The sequence below is a fragment of the Marmota flaviventris genome, chromosome 1 (genome assembly GCF_047511675.1).
Source record: "Marmota flaviventris isolate mMarFla1 chromosome 1, mMarFla1.hap1, whole genome shotgun sequence".
NCBI classification, from domain to species: Eukaryota; Metazoa; Chordata; class Mammalia; order Rodentia; family Sciuridae; genus Marmota; species Marmota flaviventris.
The window spans coordinates 113666188-113691676 of NC_092498.1; the positions used below are offsets into that span (position 1 = coordinate 113666188).

General features: G+C 42.1%; 1 protein-coding gene across 3 annotated transcripts in view; it reads right to left on the reverse strand.

The window, feature by feature from the left end:
* Positions 1-25489, reverse strand: part of Kremen1 (kringle containing transmembrane protein 1) — a 71876-nt gene that overhangs the window by 26461 nt on the left and 19926 nt on the right. For all 3 annotated transcript variants that reach the window (XM_071614907.1, XM_027956070.2, XM_027956071.2), the window contains exons 2-3: positions 23746-23908; positions 19460-19551 (exon numbers count right to left, since the gene is read on the reverse strand). In XM_071614907.1, the coding sequence (XP_071471008.1) occupies positions 19460-19551; positions 23746-23908 (255 nt within the window). The remainder of the gene's footprint in view (positions 1-19459; positions 19552-23745; positions 23909-25489) is intronic.

The window sequence follows — 25489 nt, forward strand, 5'->3', positions numbered from 1 at the left end:
TCTACTATTTAGTGAAGTCCTTTTCCATTCTCTGGCTTCTCATAATTTATATAACTGATTAAGACATGAATGACCTCTGGTCCTAGAAGCACTTCAAGGTCAGTTGAAAGTTATGTATTATCAATTCCAAAGTGACACCCATGCAGAGTCTTAAATGGTATTGTTCCTTTATGTTTAAGATTGAAAAACAGCACTGTCCAGTTTAATCAGCTTTATCTCCACATTAATTTATTATTTTTCTTTTTTGTTTGTGGTACTGGGGATTTAATCCAGGGGTGCTTTACCACTGAGCTACATCCCCAGCCCCCATTTTTTAATTTTTTATTTAAAGACAGGGTCTTGCTAAGTTGCTTAGGGCCTCACTAAGTTGCTGAGGTTGGCCTCAAACTTGGGATTCTCCTGCCTCAGCCTCCTGAATTGCTGGGATTACAAGTATGTACCACCACACCCAGCTCCATGTTATTCTTTTGAGTACATAAAAATACACACATGTATGTGTTTGTATATGTACACACACACACACACACACACACGCACTTTTTATTTCTTTAACTATCAAACCAGCTCATTTAAAATTGGCAGGAAGTACTCTGCTAACCCAAATACTCACCCTTCCCCCTTTGAGCCAAGTGGTTACCCTTCTCCCTTGCGTCACACATGGTTCAAATATAACAAATGTGGCTCACCACACAAATGTTAAAATGCATCTTTCAGAAACAAACCAAATCTCTATAGTAGCAAATGTAAACAGAATAGCTCCAGGCGGCAGGAGTCCAGTGTTCAGTGGGGGCCCTACTTGGGAATGTCCGGGTCTTAGGGTTTTAACAATTGCAAAGAGTTAAGCATCTCTATTCAGGGGCATAGGAGTTACGATGAGTTTGTTAAAGGGAACTTACATATAGAAACCTGCACCATACGTTAAATGGTTCTTAATAAGAATTACTTGATCATCATCATTTTGGTCGCTTACTCTGATTTTTGTTTCATTTATTCTATTATGCTCACAAATAAGCATGTTATTATGTATTAGTTTTACAGAAAGCCTAAGGCACATAGTCATAAATGTTACAGTTAGACATCAGTAAGGCTACGGTTTGCAGCTGGAATCTATAAGATTTATTCCCAACAATTTGGTGAGCAAATCCAGACAGCTCATGTTCCAACAAGGCAGGGAGGTCCCACCACACCATGAGGGTGGACTGCTGGGAATCAGCCTGCACCCTGCTGCTGTGCTCATCGGTTTGAACATCAATGGCCTGAGGTACCATCCTTGCCTCCATCCCGTGACAAACACTGTCAAGTCTGCCTCCTGAAAATCTCACACAGTTCACCTTGCCACTCCTTCAGTGCAGACCTGCATCTCCTCCCTCCTAGACCACAGCCGGGACTCCTATTCCATCGCCATTTCTAGGCTCTCCCACTCTCATTTAGAAAGCACACTGCACCAGAATAATCTTTCCAGCACATGCCAGGCAGAATGCATGGCAAGTGCAAAAGCATGAGGCAAGCACGACCTTGTCCTTGCAGGAACAGTAAGTAGCAAGCATGACTGGTGACAGAGGAAGGGAAAGGCAGCAGTAGTGGGAGAGCTATGAGGTTCTGCCCCAAATCCCACAGCTCCCTGGCTGCTCCCCACCTCCATGAGGTCCAGCCTTTCTTGTACTGTACACAAGGCCACGCCCCACTGTGCTGCTTCCCTGCCTCCCCCCACCAGCATGACCTTCCCCTCTAGCCCTTGACTTTCATTCTGTATGATGACCAGGTTGTAGTGCATTTGCAAGTTTCCAAACGCACCTTGCTCTCTGGTCTCTGGATGTTTGGACTTGCTATTCCCTGTGCTGAGAATATTCTCCCCTTAAGTCTTAAGACTGAAATCTGAAAATCATGAGCTTGCTTATTCTCTCTTTTTTTCCCCTTGAAGTTCTGTGGCCCTCACGGCCTCCCTACACTACCCCGCTAAAAAACAGAGGGTTTCAGGCCATGCCATGTGGTCCTACAGCAGTCTGTGCTAAGTTTGATTCCAAACATCTATTACTTGCTTCTCTCCCCAAATAACCATGAACAACTTGTATCTTCAACATACTACTGAACTGGTCCCAGTCACACAGCAGTTGCTCTGTGACTCTGCTGAATGAACAAGCTAAAATCACGGGGTAAGTGGGAAAGGTCCTTCTTAGGCAGCAGCAAGTGATAGGGCAAGGTGGAGGTGAAAAGCTGAGCTCATCTACACAACAGCATCCACTAAAGCTAGTACTCATTGTTTTTTATTCTTTCCTGCTCATTGTCTTCTTTGACTATCTAGAAACTGTTTTGGATAAATGAGCTTTCCATAAAAGTTACCTATAAAACTTAAAATCATCATCATCATCATCATCATCATCACTTTGGATGAAACCTTTCCAAAATGTACTAGATATTTCTTTTAAAAATTTAACATAGTTTAATTTACTTTATATTTTTCTTGGTGACTTGAAATCATCAAAAATCTTTCACCAAAATGGCCCCAGACTGGTGTGCTCCTTTTACGCTCTTGTGTCTGACTTTAGCAGTTAATTTGTCTTCTTATTTGCTGACTCCGTTTGGTTTGCTGTGTACTCACATGGTGTAGATAGAGAGTTCTGGTCTCTCTTCCTTTTTTTTTTTTTTTGGTACCGGGGCACTTAACCACCAAGCCACATCCACAGCCCTTTTTTACATTTTATGTACAGACAGAGTTTCACTGAGTTGCTTAGGGCCTCGCTAAGTTGCTGAGGCTGGGTTTGAACTTGTGATCCTCCTGCCTCAGCCTCCCAAATTGCTGGGATTACAGGCTTGCACCACCATGCCTGGCTCTTCCTCTTTTTATAAGAACATTAAGCCATCATGGGGGCCCTACTCTCATGGCCTCATTTAAACCTAATAATCTTCTAGGGTCCCATGTCCAAATATCACATTAGGGATTAGGACTCAACATATGAATTTTGGGAAAACACAAACATTTAGTCCAAAACAGTTGCTGTCACTATTAACGATGCTTGGAACCTCAGATCTCTGAGATGCCCCTTTTAGTTGTAATGACTTACTACTACTTACTAATTTACTACTGTCAGGCCCGCAATCTGCTTATTCTTGTCTTTTCTAAAAAATATTTTTATTAGTTTTTGATGGATCTTTATTTATTTATATGCAGTGCTAAGAATGCCTCACACATGCTAGGCAAGTACTCTTACCACTGAGCCACAACCCCAGTCCTGCTTATTCTCTTCTTAATTGCTTCACAGACTTAGAACAAAACTATGGAGCTTATTAGAACTGTATAAAAAATAAGAATAAGCCAGGTGTGGTAGCACACACCTATAGTCCAGCTACTTGGGAAGCTGAGGCAAGAGGATCGCTTGAACTCAGAGTTCAAGACCAGCCTGAGCAACATATTGAGTGTCTGGAGCAGTCAGCATTTTTTTGTTTGTTTGTTTTTAAAATTTTTTTGCAGTTGTAGATGGACATCATGTCTTTATTTTATTTATTTTTTATGTGGTGCTAAGGATCAAACCCAGTGCCTCACATGTGCTAGGCAAGCACTTTGCCACTGAGCTACAGCCCCAGCCCCTTGTTTTTAATGTGCTTTTTTATATTTTAAAATTGTTTTTAGTTGTAGATGGACACAATACCTTTATTTGTTTTTATGTTGGACTAAGGATCAAACCCAGTGCCTCACACGTGCAAGGTGTATGCTCCACCACTGAGTCACAACTCTAGCCCCTTAATGTGCTTATTTTATTTTTTATTAGTGCATTATAGTTGTACATAATAGTGAAGTTCATTATGACATAATCATACATACATGCAATATAATTTGCTCCATTTCGGCCCCCAGGACTTCCTCTTTCCCTCCTCTTCTCCCTCCCCCTGTGTCCTTCCTCTGCTTACTGGTCTATTTTATTTAGTGCTTTTATAAACTGGTGCTTTATAGATATCCATTAAAGGTAGAATCCGCTGTGGTATACTCAGACAGGTATGCAGCATAATTTGGTCAATTACAGATGGCATTTTGCACTGAGACAAACCCTAGGATTTATCTGGCCCTTCTATCATGATCTTTCTAAGCTCAGTTTCATAAATAGTGGAGTGAAGGAGAATTCAGCCCTCAAAGGTTTCTTATGTAAAAAAAAAAAAAGAAACGAGATAAATTTTTAAAAGTTAATACTACAAAGCTTGGCAGGATGGTATGTGCTGAATAAAAACAGTTTACTATCATTATACGTAATAAGGGTTTCATCATTTACCACACAAACAAGGACAACTTGCTGAGTAATAAAAAAGTAAAAAAGCATTGATATAAAAGACAAAATCAAAGGCAGCCACATCAGAAAGTAGTTTTTCTGGACACTAAAGTATTAATCTCTTACATCTGTCTAACATACGGTGCACTTCACATGTGTCATCTTACATGAAGCACTAGCCCTATTTGGGAAAGCAGAAGAGAGGACATTATTCCTATTGGACAAAGACCAGTTTAACAGTGTGAAGGGACTTGTATAGGGACATGCATGCTGGAAATGGAAGGCCAGGGTAAAGTCTATGGGATTTTTTTCCTTGATGTTCCCTCCCTCTTTTCTTCTAGGGCCGGCCTGCAAGCTAAATGAAAGTGACTCCCTGAGATTCCCAAGGTGGCCACCCCCCTAACCCCTCTTCCCACCCTCCCAGGGTGGGTGGGGGGAGATGGGGGATGGAACCAGGCCTGGCACATGCTGGGGAAGCACTCTACCACAGAGCCACACCCCAGCCCAAGGCTGAGTTCTTACACATGTGGGTCCCTCAACACTCTGCACCCTGAGGGGAGCCTCTAAAACAGCATCAGCCTCTGAGGGGTGCCACTGCCCTCTGACTCGTACTGGAAAGTGTGGCTCCAAGTCTCGCCAGAGAAGACACGTCATGTTGTCTTCAAAAGCATTACTGGTCAACCGATTGGATTTCCAGACTGTGTCCCACCCTGTGTTCTTCCCAGAAACAGGGAGGAAAAGTCCATTTGAAAAAGGATATTTGTTCTCAAATTCCTTCTTACTTTCAAGGCCACTTTAAAGTCCTTGTGGCCTGGTCATGCATTTTTACTTTCACCGAAGAGGCTTCATTGCTTGCACTTTTTAAAAAATCATCTTAACATACAAAATGGACCCCTTGTTTAGCATAGTTGAGGCTTCAAAACTCATGACAATTAAGTACAGTCATCCCCCCTTATCGGCAAGGAATAAGACTCCCCAGTGGATGCCTGAAACCACAGATAGGGCTGAACCCTGTAATTTCCCTCCTTTACAAACATACACATATTTAATGCCTTTTCCATCTTGACTAATAGCTTATCATATACTATGGCCTTAACTTTGGCAGTCTGAGGTACGGCAGCAAAACTAGCATGCATTTCTTTTTCCTTACTTACTATTCCACAGATAGAAGAAGATTCATCCTTACTGTGATCATAGCAACCTTAGCATATGATTTTTTTCTTTCCTTTTTAAGTTGGGAATGTTCCCCACCTTTTCACTTAAAGGAAGCACTTTATGATTCTCTTGGCATATCCAAACTGCCAGCATGACTACTTTAGAGATTTGGAGCCATTATTAAGTGAGGGCTATTTGAACCCAAGCACTTTGATACTGTGACGGTCAATCTGATAACTGAGATGACTATCAAGTGATTTAATGGGCAGGTAGCAGAAACAATGTAGATACACTAGACAAAGAGATGATGCACATCCCAGTTGGGACAGAGCAGGATGGTGCAAGATTTCAACATGTAATTTAGAGTAGAGTGCAATTTAAATTTATGGACTGTTTCTAGAATTTTTTTTTCTCTTTTCTTAAGAGATAGGGTCTCACTACTATAGCTCTTTGGCTTAAGTGATCTTCCTGTCTCAACCTCCTGAGTAGCTGGGTCTACAAGTATGTGTCACCATGCCTAGCTCTAGAATTTTTCATTTGATATTTTTGGACCATGGTTTACCACAATTAACTGAAGAAATTGAAACCATGGATAAATACAGACTACTATACAAAATTCTCTTGCAATTTTCAAAGTTCTTGGTCAAGGTAAAATTTTAGAGGCAGCTGTGGGGAGATAGTCCACCCTTCAGATTAATCCAGGAACTAGATTGTTGCTAAATTGCTTAGAGCCTCGATAAGTTACTGAGACTGGCTTTGAACTTTCAATATTCCTGCCTCAGCCTCCCTAGCCCTGGGATTACAGACATGTGCCACTTTCTTTTTTTTTTTTTTCAGTTGTGAGTGGACCTTTATCTTATTTATATGCAGTACTAAGAATAGAACCCAGTGCCTCACATGTGCTAGGTAAGCACTCTGCCACTGAACTACAACCCCAGACCTATTCTTTTACTTTCACAGGGAGGTTCTGGGAAACCAGGCAGGCTGGCTAAATACCCATAACGCTAGGATATAACTGTGGCTTTGTTGTGAAGATGCTGCATACACCACCATGGGGGAGTAGGGTGGGGCTTCAGGGACAACAGTCCTTCTCTGAGAACCACCTATTAATCATGTTACCTTCTCAAAAAATCCACTCCCACGACTGCCTCTGGCTGGAGACAGGTCAAAAGACCCATCATCCTCTGGCCACAGTTGACTCACACTGGGGCCACCAGGCTCCTTCTCCCAGGAAGCTGGCATTGGGATCTAGTCAGTGAATTGTAGACACTAGACTTGTAAGGATCTGTCAAGTACGAGTTGAGGATCCCAAACTCACGCCTGGACCACATGAGTAGACAAGTGAATTGATCCTGCTGATATACAAAGAGGAAGGTGAATGGATGCCAAGCTAAGAGACGGGCAGAGAAGGGATTCCATGGGGCCCAGTGAGAGGTGGTGAGAAGGGCATGCCACCTTCTTAGGTGCTTGGGATGGAGGGTTTAGGTTCTGTGATTTACTCCTAATGTCCTTCCAATAAATTCCTTTTGCTCAGGTTAGCCTGAGTGAGTTCATCCAACAGAAGGAGTGCCAAAGACGGCAAAAGCTCAATTGAATTCAAATGATCTTTCACATAAGAAACACCCCTGACAGATGCTATGCTTTCTCTTCCAGTGTTCTGATCGGATCTGGGACATTTGCTTTAAGAAACTAGAATAAGTTCTTGTCCTCTGTTTTAGAAAACTTTTCTTAGCTCTGTAGAACTCCTTTTATTATTATTTTTATTTTTTGGTATCAGGGAGTAAACCCAGGGATGCTTATTAACCACTGAGCCACATCTCCAGTACTTTGATTAAAATTTTCCATTTAGAGACAGAGTCTTGCTAAGTTGCTTAGGGCCTTGATAAGTTACTGAGACTGGCTTTGAACTTTCAATCTTCCTGCCTCAGCCTCCCTAGCCCCTGGGATTATAGACATGTGCCACTGTGCCTGGCTTATTATTTTTTTCTTAAAAGTAAAATCTTCTTCTTCAGACATAACTCCTGTGCTTTAATTATTTATTTTATTTTCAAGACAAAGTCTCATTATGTTGCCCAGACTATCCTCAAACTCATGGGCTCAAGCAATCCTTCTTCCTCAGCCTACTGAGTCGCTGGGACTACAGGCACAAGCTCTGCTTTGTGTGTTTTGCAACTGGGGGATGAACTCAGGGGTGCTCTAACACTGAATTACATTCCTTAGATTATTTTATTTTTTATTTTGAGACACAGTCTGCCTAAGTTGCTGTGGCTGGCCTTGACCTTACAATCCTCCTACCTCAGCTTCTCAGGTGGCTGGAATTATAGGCATGTACCACCACACTGTCTAGCTCTGCTTAGTTTGTCCTTTAGCCCTGTGTTGATATCATGTTCTGCCCCAGAGGTCCTAGGTTGGTGCCTTTGTAGCTCATTTCTCCCCTCTCTGGAATAAGAACACATGAGATGGTGCCACTGGTGTCCTGTGAGAGGACCAATCATTTTCAACACTTCATTCACAGAATTCATGGGTTCAGTGTGAATCCACCATATTCTCCAGCCTGTGACCATGAGCACCTACACTCTGTTCTGTCCGTCTGCAACATCTGTTGCACACCCAACAGCTGCGATCTTGGTCCAAGTCCTATCACAACATGGCCTCACCTACTGCTATATATTTCTTTCTAAACTGGGCACAATGGCACATGCCTGTAATTCCAGCAACTCAGGAGACTGAGGCAGGAGAGTCACAAGTTCAAGGCCAGCCTCAGCAACTTAGCCAGGCCCTAAGCAACTTAGCAAGACCCTGTCTCAAAATAAAAAATAAAAAGGGCTAAAACTAGGGCTGGGGTTGTGGCTTTGGGCTGGGGTTGTGGCTTAGCGATACAGCACTTGCCTAGTATGTGTGAGGCCCTGGGTTCGATCCTCAGCATCATATAAAAATAAATACATAAAATAAAGATACTGTGACCAACTACAACTAAAAAATAAATATTTTTTAAAAATAAAAAGGGCTGAGAATGTAGCTCAGTGGTAAAGCACCTCTGGTTGCAACCCCAGTACCCAAATAAATAAATAAATCTCTATACCTAAAATGCTCCTTGTTGGTCACTCTGGTTCTTCTGGCAGCCTTACTTTTGTGCCTCTGAGTCTTATATTAACTCACTTATATACAGAAATAAGCACAGCTTTTTCTTGCATTGTGAAATTCTGAGTTCTTGCCCTGGGAGGACTGGCAGCTTCTGCTTCCTCTGTGAGGGAACCCAGTCACCATATGAGAAGCCTGAATACAACTGCTGCAGAGAGGTCACTGAGCAGAGGCAAGAAACCATCTCGAACCTCCAGGTCTGGCAGGGCTCCCACTGCAACCACCTCATCAAGCCTAGGTGAAGTAGCAGGGACCCTCGAAGCTGAAACTCCGCCAGCCCATGGACACGGGGGAAGTGATAAACTGTTGTTGCTTCAAGTCACTTGGGTTGAGGTGGCTTATCATTTGGTAATAAACAACTAAAACACCCTACTTGACCAAAGTTCGGTCCAAGTTCAAAAGGAATGATACAGCTGAGAAGAAGAGCTCAGTGTGTTGACTTGGGCTGTTTTTTGTTCTGTTTTGTTTTCAGGAACACCACAAACATCCCAGGCAAGAAGACACAGAGTCATCTTTTACTCTTCCTGTTGTTCAACCCTCATATATTCCACTTGTCATCAAGTTCAGTCTCCTGTAAACGCGACTTGGATTGAACCTTTCCTGTCTAATCTCACTGTTGCCATTGCGGACCAGGCCTTTATTCCCAGGTTTAGAATCTACACCCATCCTCTCTTCTCCAGCCTTCCTTTCTCAGTCCATCCTGGAAGTGGACCCTGGGCTCCTCTTCTGAGATTAAGGCTTTCAGCAAGTCAGTCCCGTCTTCTCAGCTCTGGCTTCCAAGGTCTCATCTGGTTCCTTTCAGTCCACTTGGCCAGCCTGGATCCCAGTCCACATGCGCGTCATCCCATGCTCTTCAAGCCTCTGTCAGCCTGCCCTAACCTAGTGCTCCCTGCCCTATCCAGCCCCATCACCTTTCTCCCAACTCCCACGATCCTTACTGAGATCCTTGTCTTCGAACACTCTCGACACTCTGTTTCATAATTCAACACTTATTCATATAGTTGGGATGCTAGTTCCCAATTTTATTCTACATTTATAACTCAGATTTCTGAATTCTAATTACATCAGAAGATTAAGGAATTCTTTCTTATGCTTATGTATGCTCCTTACAAGCAAGTGCTAGTATAAAAATTCTCAGTAAAGTCATCCTTATGAATCTGAATGATTCTTCCTTTTTAAATTACAAATGTGCTTTAGAACATTCTGTGTGTCAAGGAAAAATGTCCATTTGGTTTAAAAAGTCTATATTGGAACGGGGGATTAAATAACATCTGCTATAAAAAGTAACGGAGTTGGGGACGGGGTTGTGGCTCAGTGGTAGAGCGCTTGCCTAGCATGCGTGAGGCACTGCGTTAGATTCTCAGCAACATATAAAGACATTGTGTCCATCTACAACTACAAAGATATTTTTAAAAACAATAATAATAATAACGGAGTCCATACCGGATCTGAAATCATAATACTGCATTATAGGAAACCGGGTGAGGTGGCACAGGCCTGTAATCCCAGCTACTTGAAAGGCTGAGGCAGGAGGATCAAGTTCAAGGCCAGCCTCAGTAATTTAGCAAAACCCTGTGCCAAAATTAAAATATAAAAAGGGCTGGGGATGTAGCTTAGTGGTCGAGCACCCAGTGTTCAATCCTCAGTACTGGGGAAAAAAATAAGAAAACAGCAACAACAACAAATGTGGGGGCTCTTGAGTCCCCTGAGTTGAATGCTACATAAGGTCCTGTGAACTGGCCACTGAAGCAGCAGCCAAAGGACCATATCAAGCCCCAAGTCGGTAGGATAAAAAGGTATGGCCAAAAAGTAAAATCAGGCTTGGTGTGGTGGCTCACGCCTGTAATCCCAGCAACTCAGGAGGCTGAGCAGGATTGTGAGTTCAAAGCCAGCCTTCAGCAACTTAGCAAGGCCCTATGCAACTTAGCAAGACCCTGTTTCAAAATAAAACATAAAAAGGGTGGGGGATGGGGCTCAGTGGTAAAACACCTCTGGGTTAAATCTCCAGTACCCCCCCCCAAAAAAAAAAGAAAAGAAAAAGAAAAATCAGGTCATCAATAACATATTCTGGGAATCAGATGGCAGGAATATGCCAATGGTAATCCATTCTCAGGGGAAAGCAAACCACCACTGTACCTACTGATACTTTCATGCCTAGTATGAGCCAGGTCCTGTACTTGGGGTTGCATGCATTTTATTCATTTAGTCTTCAAAATAATCAGGACACCAGATGAGAAAACCAAGACTCTGAGAAGAGTCCTTCTGCCTAAAGCTATTAAGTGAATAATGATCTGAGCCTAAGCCAAGGGATTCTGAAGCCCACATTCTTTCCAGTAGCTTGTATTGTATCTCATGGGAAGAGATATGACTTCATAGGACTAGGAAAGAATATTTAGAGAGCACCTGGTCTGGCCTCTACTGTGCTGGGTGGAGTAAGACTAATAAAATATTTGGTTATTTTAGTGGCTGCCAGGGAGATGCTTGGATGCGGGGTGGGGGAAGAACCATAAATTCCATCATCACCCCTCTACAAATAAACACACAATCCATGTAAAATGAGCGTGCCTGCTATGAAAATGCAGGTCCACAGAAATCCTCTCTAATTTAATCTCTGCTTCACAGAAATTCCAGAGCTACCCTGGCTTCTGCCTCTGAACAGCTTAGTCTAGTTAGGAATACAAAAGTACTCATAGAGAACAAGAACAATCAACATGAAAACAGGATTCTGACAAGGACAATTTGGGTAGTCATAAAGGTTTCAACTGGACAAAAACAGTAAATAATTACAATTGAAACACAGAAGAGGGACCACAAAATTTGTATTATTCCTGTCACTTTCAATATTGCTTTAGCTCCTGAGGAAAGTGGGAGGTTTCATTTTGGCTGCAAAGCAGAAATGATGAACAGAGCTGTGTCTTGAGAGAGAAGGTGAGTTTCAACCACAACAGTGAAACGAAGTGACAGGAAAGCCCCTGAGGCCTGCACAAAGCTGCTGATGCAGTATTCTGGGCAAAGGGTACAAGCTGGGGAGCCCTCTCCCAGCTGAGAACAGCTGGGCAGGAACACCCTGCAGAGAAGGCCCAGCCTCCTAAAGGGGGGCTCTGCTGTGCAGTAAATGCTTCCTGGATACCAGGGCAGCCTGCTTTGCTCCTGGGGCTGGGGATTTCCCAAACCCAAAGAAGAAAAGAAAATGACTTAGAGCTAACAGCATGGACTGCAGACCCTCTGTCGCCACTGAGTTAATCCTCTGCTTTCCACGATGTCAAAAAGGCAATCTTAATAATTCAGCATACTATCTGAATTTCAAACTTTGATTCCCAAACAATCCACAAAGAAAATTCTAAAGAATGACCTCAGGGGCTAGGGATGTAGTTCAGTGGTAGAGCACTTGCCTAGCATGAGCGAGGCCCTGGGATCCATCCCCAACAGGAAAAAAAGAAAAAAGACCTCAGTGGTAGCCCGCACCAACTGTAGAGCCCCTGTCTCCAAGGAAATAAAGGAAGTGAGGCTATTCTCACGTACTAAAAGGAAAAGGCACTCGGCTTAGGCTTACTGAGAGTCCTAGATTCAAATCCTGTTTGAGTACAATCCTCAACAGAGCACCTAACCATGGAGCTACAGATTTTCTCATCTATAAAATGGGGGAGGGAGAGTGGACACACTACCGACTTCCCCGAATTGCTGAAAAAGTTAAGATAAAGTAAATGTGAATATTTTGTACATGGTAGGCACTTGACAATAGTGAAAAATACTGAACAGCAGTGCTGACATCAAGATGCAGAAAGTGCTGACAGAAAGAAAATATTTCTACAATTGAGAGACCGCCCTGACCACCACTGCCAAAGCACCCTTGGCTTTCTACTCAAATTCTTGAAGGCAGCTTTTGAAACTCCTTACTAGGGATCCCAATAGGAAGCCTTCAAATCCTGTTTAGGGGGCTGCATTTTTGTAAGGCAAATACTAACAGCTGAGGAAAACAAATCTATTTTAACCAGACCAGGACAATTATTTAGCTAAAAAGAACTTGAGGTAACCAGCTGAGACTGACCCGGGGTTCCACGTGGCCAAGGTGCCTTTGCTGGCATGCTCTGAGAGCTGGTCCCTGTGAAGGACATTTATCATGGGTTAGAAAGGAGAGAGCTCACCCCAAATCCCTAGTACAGGCTTCAGGAGCTACGGAGGAATGTGTCCTTTGAACATTTAGCATCTCCTCAGCCTCCTGGACCAAGTGCAGGCTCCTACCAGACCACAAGACCTCTTACCTGGTCTCATGGTTATCTACTCAGAGCTCATCTCTTGCTCCTTCCTTCTTAAAATTTATGTTTCCACAACACTGACTTGCTTGGAATTCATCAGCGACCATGCGTGTTTGTTTCCTTGCCTCCAAGACCTCTCTACCTCTGCTCCACCCAAACCTCCACCTAGACCCTCACTACTTCAAGTTGCCTTGCAGCTCTGGCATCCCAGAAGTCTGTGAGGAATGGAGACTCCCAGGCATAATCTAGACCTACTGAAAATGAATCTGAATTTTAATGAGATCTCAGGTGACTGAATACACTTTAAAGTTAAGAAGCTCTGTGCTAAGGCCCTACTTCTTGGACAAACAGGTGGCCCTGTCTCCCCCTCCCTGGGCAGATCCCACTCTTTGGTGATCCCAACCTTTTGCTCACGTCACCATGGAGTATTTTGTATGTGCTCCTCTGTTCATGGATCTGTCTTGTGACCTAGAATGGTGGCTCTCTATAAGCGGCAGGTTACACCATCAATTTATCCTCCATGGATACAAGGTCTGGTATATGGTCAGAGCTTAAGGAGCTTAACTTCTAAATATGTTTGAAGTTTTTGTGATTTTAAACTTTAAGCTTTAATATCTACTTCAATAATGAATAGTTCTAATAACTTTAAATAACTAATAGTTTTAATAAGTTTAATAGCTAAAACTTTTTCTTTTTCTTTTTTTTTTTTTTTTTTTTTTTGGTACTGAGGATTGAACCCAGGGGTACTTAACCATCAAGCCACATCCTTGGCCCTTTTTATATTTTATTTAGAGACAGTATCTTACTGAGTTGCTAAGTGCCTCGCTAAATTGCTGAGGCTGGCTTTGAACTCACAATCTTCCTGTCTCAGCCTCCCAAGCTGCTGGGACTACAGGCATATGCCACCAAACCTAGCTAATAGCTAAAACTTTAATAACAAACTATAACAATGAATTCAGATCCTTGTGAGCAACACGTAAAAGTATCATGTCACAGGGCTGAGGATGTGGCACAGTAGTAGAACACTTGCCTAGTATGGGCGAGGTTCTGGTTTCTATCCCCAGTTCGGCCAAAAAAGAAAAAGAAAAAAAAAGGTAATATAATTTAGGTTAATCATGTTACGTATTTCAATCTAAATACTCTGAATGTTACATTTATGTTTTGTTGTTGCTGTTGTCTTTGATGCTGTGGATTGAACCCAAAGGTACTTTACCACTGAGCCACATCCCTAACCCTTTTTATCTTTTATTTTGAGACAGGGCCTCAGTAAGTTGCTTAGGGTCTTGCTAAATTTCTGAGACTGGTGTTAAACTAGTGATCCTTCTGCCTCGCTCTCCTGAGTCCCTGGGATTATACATATATGCCACTATGCCTAGAATACTTGTGTATTTTTTAAAATATTTAAAATATTCTAAGCTGTGGAGTGATGCACATCTATAATCCCAGATACTCAGGAGCCTGAGGCAGGAGGAACATGAGTTTGAAGCCAGCTTGGGCAATCTAGCAAGCCCCTGTCTCAAAATAAAATATACAAAGGGCTGGAGATGTATCTCTGATAACAGCATCCCTGGGTTCAATTCCCAGTACAGTTGTAAATCAATAAATATAAAATGAAATATTATAAAATTAATTTAAAATTTTAGTCAGTCTATATTCAAATGCCTGTTCTTCAAAAATGAATTTTACCAGGCCCAGTGGTGTACACCTATAATCCCAGTGGCATGGAAGGCTTAGGCAGGAGGATTGCAAGTTCAAAGCCAACCTCAGCAATTTAGCAAGGCCCTAAGGAGCTCAATGAGACCCTGTCTCTAAATAAAATACAAAAACAGGGCTGGGGATGTGACTCAGTGGTTAAGTGTCCCAGAGTTCAATCCCTGGTACTAAAAAAAAAAAAAAAAAAAAAAAAAAAAAAGAGAGAGAGAGAGAAGAAAAAAAATTTTTTTAGTTGTAGATGAACAAAATATTTTTATTTCATTCATTTATTTATTTTTTTTAAATATTTATTTTTAGTTGTAGTTGGACACAATACCTTTATTTATTTATTTTTATGTGGTGCTGAGGATCGAATCCAGGGCCTTGCATGTACGAGGTGAGCCTTCTACTGCTTATCCACAACCCCAGACCCTCATACATTCATTTTTTTTTTTTTATGTGGCACTGCAGATCAAACCCAGTGCCTCACATATGCCAGGGAAGCACTCCACCACTGAGCCACAACGCCAGCACTAGGTGAATGTTTTTTAGCAAACAAAAAATAGCTTTCAAAAATGAGAAGGTAGGGGGGACTTCCAGCCACGAAACTGCGCTCACCTCAGCGGCCACCCCTACTTGTGGAGATGCTTCGGCATCATAAGGACCTTGTGAGGCAATCATTCTGACTTTTGAGGAATACTGATGCTGCTTCCAAAAGCCTCCCCTGCTTCATCCTCCTATTTTTCAGTCTACTAATATGGTCTTACATATTGTCGACCAAGCAAGATTTATGCAGCCCTAAAGCAACAGGGGAAACTGATCAAGGACTAGACCTCCAAATCTGTCAGAAGTTGAACAGGAATGGACCATCAATCCCCACTCTGCATACATGCCATTTCCTTTTGATGATTCCCGGTCAAGTCTGCTTGCTGGCAGTGGTAAATGATCCCAGGACTTTGGACACCCCATGGTCTGATGATGGGATTAATACCTCCTGACATACTTATACCCTAGCACAGCATACTAGGAGGGAGAAAACTGATCACCTATGGTCTCAACATTCCAAAAGCAATCACTTAGCCCTCTAGTTTGCCCCTTTAAATAAAATTACTTAGCAATATTATAAACCTAAAGAAAAATGAGAAGGTAAATTTCTCATGCCAGTGTCCTTAGGATCAAATCAGCTATGTGAAGAAAATGATATTTGTCTTTAAATGCTATTTGTAGACCACTCCCCCACTCACAATTATGCAATTCACTTTTTCAAATCATCACAAAACTTTTATGAAGAACCCACAGGTAAAACAGAGTAAAGCAAAGGCCACACAAAATGTCCCTCAAAAGAAATGAAATGAAAGGAATTATAATGGTGAGGATGATTATTTAATAAAAGAGAAATATGGAAAGGATTTTAGGCCAAATGATTTTCCCCCCTCAAAAACCAAACCAGGGCTGCGGCTGTAGCTCAGTGGCAGAGCACCTGCCTTGCACATGTGAGGCACTGGGTTCAATTCTCAGCACCACATAAAAATAAATATACAAAATAAAGATTAAAAAAAATCAACAGGACCATGAAATCTAGAGGATGGGATCTAGAGGGATGTTAAACTTGATGATGTTGGAATTTGCTTTTAAAATCTATTTTTCCTGGCTCTAAAAAGAACTGAGTTTTCTAAGAAACATACTGGCAGAAACAATTTGAGGGCCAAATCCAATTACCTCAGAGTTATTCTCCTTTTAACAGTAAGTTCTGATCCATGTTCTGTAGGTCAAGAGCACCATTCAAACTTCTCTTTGCCCCTTTTGAACCGTACTTCATCGCTGCCTCCTGCTTGTTGTAGGCCTTCTCGTAAGACGCCAAGGGGCAGAGATTCCGGTCTCCACACAATGGCCCACCATTCAACCCGATTCTGCTTTGTCCCTAAACATTCATTCCCCTTGGCTCCTGCTGGGCCTGTTATATTCAGATATGAACTTTCCAGGAACCTGATCATGTCACAGGCCTTTTCCTGTATGACAAGTTACAGTGCTAATCATGAACAGTAGGTTTTACACAGAGGGTTAGTATTAATCATGAAAAGCATGACTCCACATCCAGAAATAGGGCAACACTGGCCTAAAAGAGGCAAGCTGCATCTCTGTTAAATCCACCAGGCTGTTACCAAGGTCTCTTGCTGCAGAAAGCACTAGAGGTTTTCCTCATCTGTGTTAAGCAGACACAATGGAACCACAATATTCTGCCAGATTCCAGGTCTGAGGTTCGGCTTAATGGGGAGCACCCTGGTGACCACAAGGTGAACCAAAGGGTTTTCCAAAGAACCAAAGTTAGACACCACTTACTCTCCAACCCCACAATGAGGTGCTATTCTTATTCCCAACTTTTACAAGTCTCTTTACCTAGAGCATTTGAGAAGGTTATCAAAGTGCAATAAAAAAAAAAATGGAAAAAAATATTTAATTTTTTTCTTTGGGTCAGTGAGGAATATTTGGCAAATATTACAAATTAGAGATATGCTAGGTGGTTTGTATTATTTTGCTATAATTTACTCTTTTGGAACCTAGTTTCAATGACCACATGAATCAGCTCCTACTGGTCCAAATTATATTTTATAAATGTGAGTTAAAGATTATCTTTCCACATAAAAGTGCTCAGATTGAAATCCCCTCTTCGTCATTCCTGAGAGAATGACACAGGCTGGTAGTAAAAGACCATCTTTGTGTAGAACAAATGGACCGAGGAAAATCTACTTTCCTCTCCCCTGCCCCTTTCTTCTTTATACAACTAGAGCCAGACGGAATGAGATGTTTTTTCATTTTAGAAATTTGATTAAGCAGACTGGGCAAAAGCCCACTCTTCTGGTCTTTACAGTTTTCTCAATTTGGGGATTGAATTAAGGCACACTCAGGTTGGAAGATGGTGAAGCGGGGCCTCGCTGCCAGGCAGTAGTGGCATTTGAGTTAGGGAAGGCAAGAGCTGGGCCTGCAGCAGCTTCAGCAGCCCTTTCTTTTTCCTTGAAGCATGAGAATGCAGACTGCTGCTTGGGGCCTGAGGGAGAAGGGGCCCAGGGCCCAGGTCCCCTGCAAACTTCCCTGTCACTCTATGTGCACAAGCCTCTTGATCTGAGCAGTGAGAGAGCTGGCAGGGCAAAGAAAAATATGAAACAACAAGGAAAAAATAAACTCGCAGACTTGTTAGGAATGAACTATATTTTTCTTCAGCTTTAGGAAGCTCACAGCCCCGTTCCTAGATTCCGTGTTTAAAAATATATTCTAGGGCTGGAGGTACAGCACAGTGGTAGTGGGTTCCACCCCTAGAGCCAAACACACACAAAATAGCTCAAAAATTTGTATATATTCTAAATACTACATTATTAAATTTTTTATACAGTTGTCCTCTCTGTATCCTCAGGTTCTATACCTGAGGGTCCCACATTCATGGATTCAACCAACCATGGATGAAAAACATTTTGGGGAAAAAAAAAATGCATCCACAGTGAATATGTACATTTGTTTTCTTGTCATTATTCCCTAAACAATACAATGTAACAACTACCTATACAACATTTACATTCTATCAGGTATTATAAGTAATCTAGAGATAATTTAAAAGCATACAGGAGAATGTATATAGATGATATGCAAATACTACACCATCTTATATAAGGAACTTGAGTGTCCACTGATTTTGGTACCTGTTGGGGCTCCTAGGACCAGTCCCTCTCAGAGACTGAGGGATAACTGTAGCACCAGATTCATTTTAGTTTCCATACTTTAAACCTTCTGAAACATCTTTCTACAATATTTTCTATCTTATTTTTCTTTTGTTTTGTTTCTACATTGTTTTAAAGATTATTTTGCTGGGCAGGGTGGCACATGCCTGTAATCCCAGTGGCTCAGGAGGCCGAGGCAGGCAGATCACAAGTTCAAAGCCAGCCTTAGCAGTTAGTGAGGAGCTGAGCAACCTAGAGAGACACTGTCTCGAAACTAAAATAAAACAGACTGGGGATGTGGCTCAGACTTGTTAGGAATGAACTGGGTTCAATCCCTGGTACCGTACCAAGTAATGATAATGATGATGATGATGATGGTGATAATGATAATGATGATGATGTTGTTTCTTTTTTTTAAATATTTTTTTAGTTGTAGATGGACACAATGACTTTATTTTATTTATTTATTTTTATGTGGTGCAGAAGATTGAACCCAGTGCCTCATGCATGCAAGGCAAGTGCTCTACCACTGAGCCACAACCCCAGCCCAGATGTTGTTTCTTTTCAAGATTCTTCTATTCCATATACTCTCTAAAAGGTCAAAGTGTCCTTTTGCCTTGGTACCCTACATATAATAACACTGAATACAGGAATAAATGAAGGAAACAGTTAGAAAACAGTTCTTTTTTAAAAAGGCTAAAGAAACTCATTAAGAATTATTATCATAAAAATCAACAGAATACTTTACCCTAATGTGGGTAAAGGAACCGTCATATGGGCATTGTATAGTATTTAACAAGTTATTTACCAAGTATCATCTTTCAGGGGATCTTTTCAAAACCAAATAATAACATGTTTTCATAATTTAGTTTCAAAATGCTTAAGAAGGTTCATTCCAAAAAAATTTATTCCCCAAATTCATTACAAAAAGTGCAAATTTCCCCCACACCAGCCTGATATTGAGCTATTGCTCTCTCTAACTATGAAAGAATTCACATGAGGAAATTAACTAAGAATTCTCACTAGGCTTACCCATCCCAGGAACCCAGGGAATGGGGTGCTGAGGAAATGGGCATCCCTATTTCTGAAAAGCCTCAAAAAATAAAACTCTTCATCCCAGGATGGCTTCTCCTTGTACCTACTACAGGAAATCCGCCAACCTGAACTACCTGTCCTTCGGCAGTGACCTTCCACTCTGCACTTAGTGCACAGGTCCTGTACATCATCAATGGGACATTAGTCTTACTCTGGCACGTAGGAATCTCGCAGTACTTCCAGTAGACACCGTCCTCATGCTCTGCCACATAGCACCAGGGGCTCACATCTCCATCCGGGTTTCTATTGGGGAAAAGGATACAATTGATAACATTGCTGATGTTTTAAGTTAACTGGCTCGTTGCTTTTCCATTTTACAGATAAAGAATTGCTTTGGGTTCTGGTTATTTCTAATAATTGGCATATATCTCAATGTCCTCTCTTATTAAGAAGGAAAAACAGGTTAATACTACAAGGAAGCCTATCCACTCTGACATGTTCTTGAAGCTGGGGAGAAGTGAGCAAAGCTCCAAAAAATTCACCAAGGTATAATGAGGACAACTGATCACTAAACCAATTGTGCCAGACAGAAGGTGGAGGTTCAACAGCTGGGTGAACACAAAGCTAATGGTATGTGAACTGACACAGAATGGCACTTTGGCATTTGGAGGTGTTTTTTGTTTTTGTTTTGTACTGGGGATTAACCCAGGGTACTTTACACTGAGCTATATTCTCAGTCCTTTTTTTTTTTTTCTTTTTAAATAAATACCTTTATTTTACTTATTTATTTATTTAATAACTTTATTTATTTATTTATTTATTTTTATGTGGTGCTGAGGATCGAACCCAGTGCCTCGCACGTGCTAGGCAAGTGCTCTACCGCTGAGCCCCAGCCCCAGCCCCTCAGTCCTTTTTAGTTTTTATTTTGAGACAGGGTCTCACTAAGTTGCTTAGGGTGGCCTTGAACTTGTGATCCTCCTGCCTCAGCCTCACAAATTGCTTGGATTACAGTTGTACACCACCATGCCTGGCTCCAAAAGTATATTTAAAAGGTAAAATAAGAATTCACAAAATACAGACCCCGCTGGCAAGTTCCCATTAGAAACAAGCTGGTCACCTCACATTTGACAGAAATGGGTCCTATTTCTTACCCCAAACTCTGACTCCTTAGAAATTCTGAAGAAAACAGTGCCAAGTTTCAGTTAGAACCTGTGATCTTGTCATCCTGGCACAAACTTAGGATATAGCAATATTTTTTAAAGATTTATTTATTCTCATTTCTAAATAAGAACAGCTTGGAATAAATGCCCTTTAGGATCTTTTCAATTCAGAGACATCATGTAATGCTGTTGAAGTGGATCAAATAATGGCAAGGACTATTGGACACACAGAGAAACCTCGCCTCTCTTCACCACTTCCCAAGGTTCTTTTATTTAGACTCAGGATACTGGAAACCTAACGCTCCAGTTAGGCCGGAAATGGGCATAAAGACCCCACTGCTGGGAGCTTTGGAGCAACCCCTATCAAGCTTGAGCAGGATAAGCCTATTGTATGGTCCAAAAGATAAGCTTCCCTCAGGCACAAAGGGTCCCTTTATTTTTTGTGCCCAAAAGCAGGTGCCAGCCCCAACTCTGCTCTTCCCAGTCTCTGCATTTCCCTCTAATCCAAATATCTCCAGCCCAGCCAAGAGAAGAACATTCCCATCACTTGCCAACTCAGACATCTCAGATGCGATGGGTCTGAAAAGTCACACAAGACAAACATGGTGTCGGGTGACAGCTGAGAAATCAAAGTAGGAGAACTTGTACAAAGCCCTTCTTTAAACAATATTTCACTGTCATTTTCTTCCCTCCATTCAGTGTTCAGCTTTGATGTAGTATTGGGTAAAGCCCTTAGAAAACAACTGTTTATTATCAATGTCAAAGCCACTCTGAAAGGCATCAGAATAGCTTAAATAAAGAACAAGCAAATTCATCCTTACTTCACTGTAAGTGCTGAAACAAAAGGCCTGGACTCTCTGATGGGATAATAATCAACAATTTCAGCCTCCCTTTTTTGAAGTATAAACTGGTAATTCAGGTCTGGTACATTCCATCAAATCAAAGGAGAGGGTTGCAGCTGGCTCGGGCTCAGGAGAAAGGTGCTCCTGGCCCTCACTGATCTCTTAATGGATATTTATTTGTGTGTTTCTGGAAGGCTGTGAGAAGAGATGGGTGCTAATCTGTCAGGGAAAAAAAAACACAAAACTTTTTCATATAAATAAACTATAAATTTATTTAATTATAAATTAAGTCTCATTGGAAATTTAAAATTTAACTGAAAGTCAAATTTAAAAACAGGAGCTCTGCCGGGTGTGGTGGCACATGCCTGTAATCCCAGCAGTTTGGGAGGCTGGGACAGAGGATTGCAAGTCAAGGCCAGACTCAGCAACTCGGCAAGGCTCTAAGCAACTGAGTAAGAGCCTGTCTCAAAATAAAAAGGGCTAGGGCTGGGGCTGGGGCGCAGTGGTTAAGGGCCTCCGGGTTAAATCTCCAGTACCCTAAAATCAAAAACAAAAACAGGAGCTCTTCTGAGAAGACCTGCTTGACAGAAAGCAAGAGAGTAGTAGAATAAACCAAAAGTCTACTACTAAGAGACACTTTAGAGGTTTGGGAGTATATCTCAGTGGTAAAGCCCTTGCCTGCCATGTTAGAAGCCCTGGGTTCAATCTCCAGCTCACTAGGAGGAGGAGAAACTATAGCAGCAGCAACCAGGCACAGTGCGTCTGTCCATGATCTCAGCTACACTTGGAACGCTAAGGGTTAGGGTTAGAGTTAGCAAGACTTCATCACCAAAAATACAACACAAAACAAACAAGAAAAAGAAAAGGAGATTCGCTGTTCAACAAGTAGCTATGTAAACATAAATAATAAATACTTGTTTCTCTGCCTAAACATCCTTCCCAGCCCAAATCAACTATTCCTATGAATAGCAAATTAGGGGAAGGTAATATGCCAGAAATAGAGTGACTAATTTTTTTTATTTATGCAAGAAATTAAATATGTACAACTTTGAAAATAAAATGAAACATTTGTTCAGTGAACATATGTAACTTTAACTATAAAATACAAAGATAGCAAATTGGGAGGCAGCACATGTACAATAGTAGGACTGGGTGGGGAGGGTTTCAAGGAAAGAGGTAAAATGGGAGACTTTATCTAAGCAACAGATATCTGTGATTTTGGAACAAATTTTAATACTTCCATAGTAACAAATGAAAAAATAAAGCAGCAGCAACTATGGGGGGATGGTCATTGGACATAAACTAAGACAGAAGTGATGGCAAGAGCTGAGGGGCAATATGAAGAAAACACGGACCGCAGGCCTGGGGACGCCAGGTAACCATGAGGGCCCTAGAGTGTCAGCAAAGGCACATGAGGGCAGAGGTAAACCGCGTGGCCCCTGCAATGCAGGAACACAGGTGTTGGTTCAGCTGGGTCAACAGGGCCATATGATTGAGAGGCCAACATACTTACAGAATCCGGGACACAGAGTGTAGCTCAGCAATCATTTTCCCCTGGCCTCATGGCTCAAGAGGCAGCCTTTGCACCTGTCCTAATAATGATTAAATTCAACACATTGCTGAACCATGAGTCATGTAATCAGGATCTTGGGGGTAAGTAGCTAAAAGATACAACCAAAGGTGTTAAGAATCTTTGCTCTGGTCCCTACATAACAGTGATTCTTATCTTATTTTCATCGCAGATAGCTTGGAGAACCTGACCAAAGCCAAGGATCATCTCCCCAGGAGATCATGAATACACATCTGAAGCACAATGGATGTGAAATCCAGAGCTCTTGCTAGCCAGGCATGGTGGCACACACCCATAGCCCCGCTGCTCTGGAGGGGGAGGCTGAGGCAGAAACCAGCCTTGGCAACACAGCCAAACCCCATCTGCAGGTGTGTGTGAGGGGGGAGATGACACCACATGACCTTTGCTAAAGTCAGACAGGAGATGAAAAGTAAAGAAACACCTTAGTCTACTGAAAAGAAATAAAGAGCACAAATCCGATGGATACAGCTGCTCCCAAGTTATCCTTGTCTGGCTGGCAGTCAGCTTCTCCTGCTAAGAAGCAGAGGGAGGTTCGAGTCCTAGACAGTCTGAATAGTACATGCTCACCAGCTTCAGAAGCTTTGCTGTCTGTGAATTGTCCACTGGTAGCCAACTAGGAAAACCCTCCCAAAGTGACAAGTTGACAGGTTAGTGATCAGACAGGACAGCAGTGCTCTAAAAGCCAGTAAATATCAAAGCAATTAGGTTGAAAATAGTCACAGATTATTTGTGTGTTTGTGTGTGTGTGTGTCTGTCTGTCTATGGTGTGGGAAGATTCAGAAAATCGTGACAAGAAAGGCTTTCTGAGTTGGCTCAAAGGAAGCAAGAACACTTTCCTTATCATGAGCAGGGTTAGAGCAAGAGATCAAAGACTTATCTCTACAGTCCTGTGGCCCCTTCTTACCTGCAGTAGTTATGCTCGCCCAAGCCGCCCTCCCCATTGGGGTATTTCAGAGTGTTGTACGGGTGCTGGAAAGTCTCGTTCCAGAACAGACACGGCTTGCCACCTTGCAGTGCTGTCCAGTTCTGTGTTCCCCTATAATCGGCACCATTGGCTGTGAAACACTCTAGAGAAAGAAAAGACAGAGCAGACTAATTTCCTGGCAACATTTATAGTCTACTCCCTCTGGTTGATGTTTTTTATCTGTTTTGTTTGGACCAAACTGGAAATGGATAGTACTTTGTTAGATCCTGAACACTCCACAGTTAACAGTGCTAGAGCCGAGTAAATCTGAAAGAAGGTCCCTGCAAACGCTAGGCTAATCTTGGCACTAGCTTGCTGGGACACTGGGACACTAGGACATTTTCCCCTAAAGTATACAGATCCAATCTAGGATATAAACAGGAAGCTGAGATGTACTGAAGCCTATAAAGTGAACCAGGAAACCCCCAAATCTGGGAACAGTTGGTAACAGCCATGCCTGTAGAATTCTGGGTACTCGGAGGGGGTCATTGCTCTCGCCAGTGTCTCTGTGTGGTAACTAGAACCAGGTCACCAGCTGTAACTGAGCTCTTCTCCCCTACAGTCTAAAAGGCTGCACTGACACTTGGATTTAATAAGACCATCGGATACAGCAATGCTTTGGAATCCCAATCACACAAATCTGGGACTGACTCACATTCCCTGATAATGAGGAACAGTCTTCCCCATGCTGTCTGGAGATAGGTGCAACAAAACAGGCAGTGGGCCCGAGCAAGGAAAGACCAGAGGGGCATCTTCTCTCACCTCCTTCTGAAAGTCTTTCCTATAGGATGCACAGAAAGTAGTCTCAGGCCCCATTTCATAATGTGGCAAATCCTTACAGGTGCAATCATGTGCTTCTAAAATCTGCTTGTCAGACTCTAGGGGGATGGGAACTGAGGCTGACAGGCTTCCACCCACATATTGTATGCATTAAACTCACAGAGGTTCATGAGAAAGGCACAGTACAAAGAGCGATTTTTTTAAATTAACTTAGTTGAAACTGACAGAGAGAAGCACTTCAAACACTTCTCCAAGATGTATCACTAGAAACCTGACAGTCTGGGGGAGTTACCCTAACATTCTTAGCTTTCCTTCTTCCCTTCTTCTGGCATGCAGTGACCTGTAACTTCCGATACTAAGGACTCCGAACAATGTCTCCTGTTGGTGAGGGTACATGCCTACCCATGCCTATGCAGCGTGTGGATGACATGGGCACACTGATATTATGGAATGTATTTCCTTTTTTTTAAAATATTTTTTTTTAGTTGTAGTTGAACAAAATACCTTTATTTTATTTACATTTTTTTATGTGGTGCTGAGGATCAAACCCAATGCCTTGCACGTGCTAAGCAAGCACTCTACTGTTGAGCCACAACCCCAGTCCCTGGAATGTATTTCTTTTAATATTTAAAAACTATCCACACATCTCCCCTTCAGTTCCCCCTTCCTCCCACCATGCAGGACCTGTGTTTTGTCTGAAATGGCAGAATTTTATGGATAGCCAAAAGAATCTGGAATCTAGGCTACGTGGAAAACATCAGCAATTTAATCAAGTTTGGTGCAACACTCAGATGTTACACTAAGTGGGACTCGTCGTGTACCATGACAGCCAGGCCTCCACAGAGTGTACATAGCTAAGTTCAAAGGTAACTGAAGGAGGCAGCTCAGCACAGCACAGCAAACG